The sequence below is a fragment of the Oncorhynchus tshawytscha genome, unplaced genomic scaffold, assembly GCF_018296145.1.
Source record: "Oncorhynchus tshawytscha isolate Ot180627B unplaced genomic scaffold, Otsh_v2.0 Un_contig_7483_pilon_pilon, whole genome shotgun sequence".
In the NCBI taxonomy this organism is placed as follows: Eukaryota; Metazoa; Chordata; class Actinopteri; order Salmoniformes; family Salmonidae; genus Oncorhynchus; species Oncorhynchus tshawytscha.
The window spans coordinates 1-3474 of record NW_024604561.1 but is presented as its reverse complement, the minus strand read 5'-3'; the positions used below and the strand labels follow the sequence as shown (position 1 = coordinate 3474).

General features: G+C 39.3%; 1 protein-coding gene across 1 annotated transcript; it reads right to left on the bottom strand.

Moving 5' to 3' along the window:
• Window positions 1-673: 673 nt before the first annotated feature.
• Window positions 674-2217, bottom strand: LOC112225148 (the record flags this gene model as incomplete). Its single annotated transcript, XM_042312171.1, has 3 exons — window positions 1853-2217; window positions 1074-1232; window positions 674-841 (listed from the first exon to the last, which is right to left on the bottom strand). Coding segments are annotated over exons 1-3 (342 nt in total), but the record flags the coding sequence as incomplete, so codon positions are not given.
• Between the last annotated feature and the right edge of the window lie 1257 nt (window positions 2218-3474).

Genomic DNA, 3474 nt, shown 5'->3' with positions numbered 1-3474 from the left:
CATTTAACAATTAGGCTTTTGATTATAGACCTAATTTAGTTGGGTTTTCCTCTCTCCTCAATTGTCTTAGACAATTAGGCTAAGGCCAGGGCTGTTTCCCCGTCTCTGCTACTGCTGCTGCCTCTGCAGCATTGTTCTCAATCCCAATATGCTGGTTAACTTTGTTATTATGCACATAGCAACATAGGAAAGGGCGGCAATTCTACGGAGCACTGAAGATTATGTTTCAGAACCATGGACAGCGACCGTATCCAATGCAGGAGAAAGCGCATTTGTTATAAAATAATATTTGATTTATTAGTGTTGCACCATTATTTTTACATGATATAACCATATACAATGTCAGTATCACGTCTTAGCGTGATGGACTGTGCCATCCCTGTGGCCTCGGCAATGGATTAGTCAACTGAGACAGGCGCGAATCAGACAGGTGTCCATGTGCACCATGAAGAAAACAAACTTTTGCGGCTGCTCGACTTAAGAAATCCCAGTCAACCAACAGCCTATCGACCAAACTGTCGACCAAATGGGGTCAGCCCTAGATTTACTATTAGGAGATAAAAGGGTATTGCATGGGCAATTTACCTTCCTCGGAACAACATGCTGTAGGGGCAGGTTATAGATATGAAAGATATCACAAATATCCACATCTCTGCTCAATCTATTCCCTTACCTTGACTTTATTTCTTTTCACGGCATCCTGCTGCATCTGAGGCAGGGGATCCTTCTTCACCTTTTCCTCATCTTCATCATTCTGATTATCAACAAAATCTCTCTCAGCCGCATCACTATCAGTGCTCTGTTCAACTGTGGACCTGTTGGCACTGGTCCTCCTCTTGGTCTAAAAAGACAATACAGTCAATGACATACTGTATGTTGCCGTTGCTATACAGGCCTTTGAGAAGAGCTACAGTAAACAATTGGTGATTGAATATTAAGAGATGGAAGTCTGTTGTAAGGACAATTTACCCTCCAACCTCACAACAACATGTTATATGGCATATTGGACAGGTTTAAAGTGTGGACATGTAAGACCCCAGATTTCCCTTTCTCTCCTCAGTCTATTCTCTCACCTTAACTTTTCTCCTTGTCACAGCCTTCAGCTCGATCTGAGGCAGGGGATCCTTCACTTCACTATCTTCTGGATAGTTTAAACCCAGGATATCATTCTTCATTTTCTGGACTTGACCTTCCAAACTTTGATGATCATGTGGATCATCTTCATTTAAACTCTGATTGGAAGAAATTAGACCATTCTTTAAATGCTCATGGATATGGACAATATACCACAGCTAAGAGCTGTTCTTACACGTGACACAACGCACAGTTATTATAAACTGGTTACCAACTTAATTAGAAGAGGACAAATAAATGTTTTACGCTCTGATATACCATAGCTTTCAGCCAATCAGCATTCAGGGCTCAAAACACCCAGTTTATAATGGCCAATATATTAAAAAAATTAACAGAACAGGTTTTCGCTATGAATACACATAGATTCTATTGCCTGATTTCAAGATTCGTAATTAATGCGTTCTGGAGTCACCTATTATTATTATAATTTAGGTAGAATTATGATAGCCTACTACTGTTATCTTTGCAAGGATCATATTTGATGTATAACAAGTCCCATAGGTTATTATAATGCATACATTTTTTTACAATATTAAAAATGATAATATTAGCGGCACATTAACGTTAGCCCACACCGCCACCCAGCTGCCACAACTTGCGGCACCCCTACCGTCATGTCCTGTAAACCCTGTGGTTCCTGACGCAGCATAAAAAAAGACGGTGGAGCGGTTCCTGCACCACTGCATGGGGCTTCTCTGTTAGCAATTCATAGGCTTACCTTATTATCCTCCATGGTTAAAGTCTATGGCTGGAGCCTATGTTCCCATCATGTAAAACTTTACCAAGTGATTACCAAAGAGATAAACTATCGCATTTTATACGGTAACTCAGCCAACGTCATAATGTGAATGCACTTTGACGTAATAAAACAACTTCAGGGATGATCTGTCAATCAATGCAATCAGCGACGCAATACTGGATCCCCATACCACTAAAAAGACCACTCGAAACAATAAATACTGGTGTATTAGCTACGTTTCCGTTTTTTTGTACAATAATGTGATGAGACAACAAATAAATAAGTAAACAACAGCCGTCACCAATGATGAGCAATACATAACATTGTAAATAAGAATGCGTTCTTAACTGACTTGCCTCGTTAAATAAGGTTAAATCATTTAAAAAATTAAAAAAATTTAAAAAATGCAGTAATTTGAGAAGAACGCTTGAGGGCGACTACGAACCAGTTTTGAATAAACGAGGACAGAAACATGCCATGTGTTGTTGGGTCAGAGGCGAAGGGTCATAGTTGAAATGAGAAAAAATGGTGGCGCACGGAGAAATACACGTGGTTCACCGTGGTGGCAACAAAATAAACTTCAGAGAGACAGTTATTACAAATGATTCCAACTACATTGTAGCTGACATGAGCTAAACCTGACTGTATGACACAAGTATGTCATGGATGCAAACTGTAGCCCTGGCTAGCTACTGTGGCTAGCACGTTAGCTAACGTGTTACTGTGTAGCTACAACACAAGTATTCTAATCTTGAGAGAAACGTAACGTTGACTATTGTTGTCTGTGGTCCTGCAAGAATTATGGGTTCGATTCCCGGGAGCACCCATACGTAAAATGTATACGTGCATGGCCATTGCTTTGTCCCGCAACGAACTATTGTTGATACAGACGACTCTTTTGCAGAACTTCCGTACGTGTCCTTGATCAACCAACTCAAACGAAAATAACGTTTCCACTTAACAGCGACATATTCAGTGTCTCTAGGAACAATACTTTGCGGGACGAAGCAAGCATGATCTTAGCAAAGTCGCTTTGGGTAAAAGTTATTACTAAATGGCTTATACACAGAACCAGTGCAGTGGTGGAAATAGTACCCAATTGTCATACATGACTGAGTCATTTTCTATTAAGGTATCTTTACTTTTACTCAAGTTAAAGTCACCCAGTAAAATACTAGAGTAATAGTCTAAAAGTATTTGGTTTTAAATATACTTAAGTATCAAAAATGTAATTGGATAAAATATACTTATAAACCTATAAATAATTTCAAATTCCTTATATTAATAAGCAAACCAGATGGCACCATATTCTTGTTTTTTTCATTTATGGATAGCTAGGGGCTCCAACACTGACATAATTTACAAATTAAGCAGATATAGATTAGAATGTTAGATTAGAACTGTGCAAGGTTATTGTCCATTGTGCCAATGAAGCTGTTCTTATGCTACACCCTCGGGAGTGTGGTGTCAGGAAAATAACCTCACTCTCAACGTAAACAAAACAAAGGAGATGATCGTGGACTTCAGGAAACAGCAGAGGGAGCAACCCCCTATCCACATCAATAGGACAGTAGTGGAGAAGTTGAACGTTTTAAGTTCCT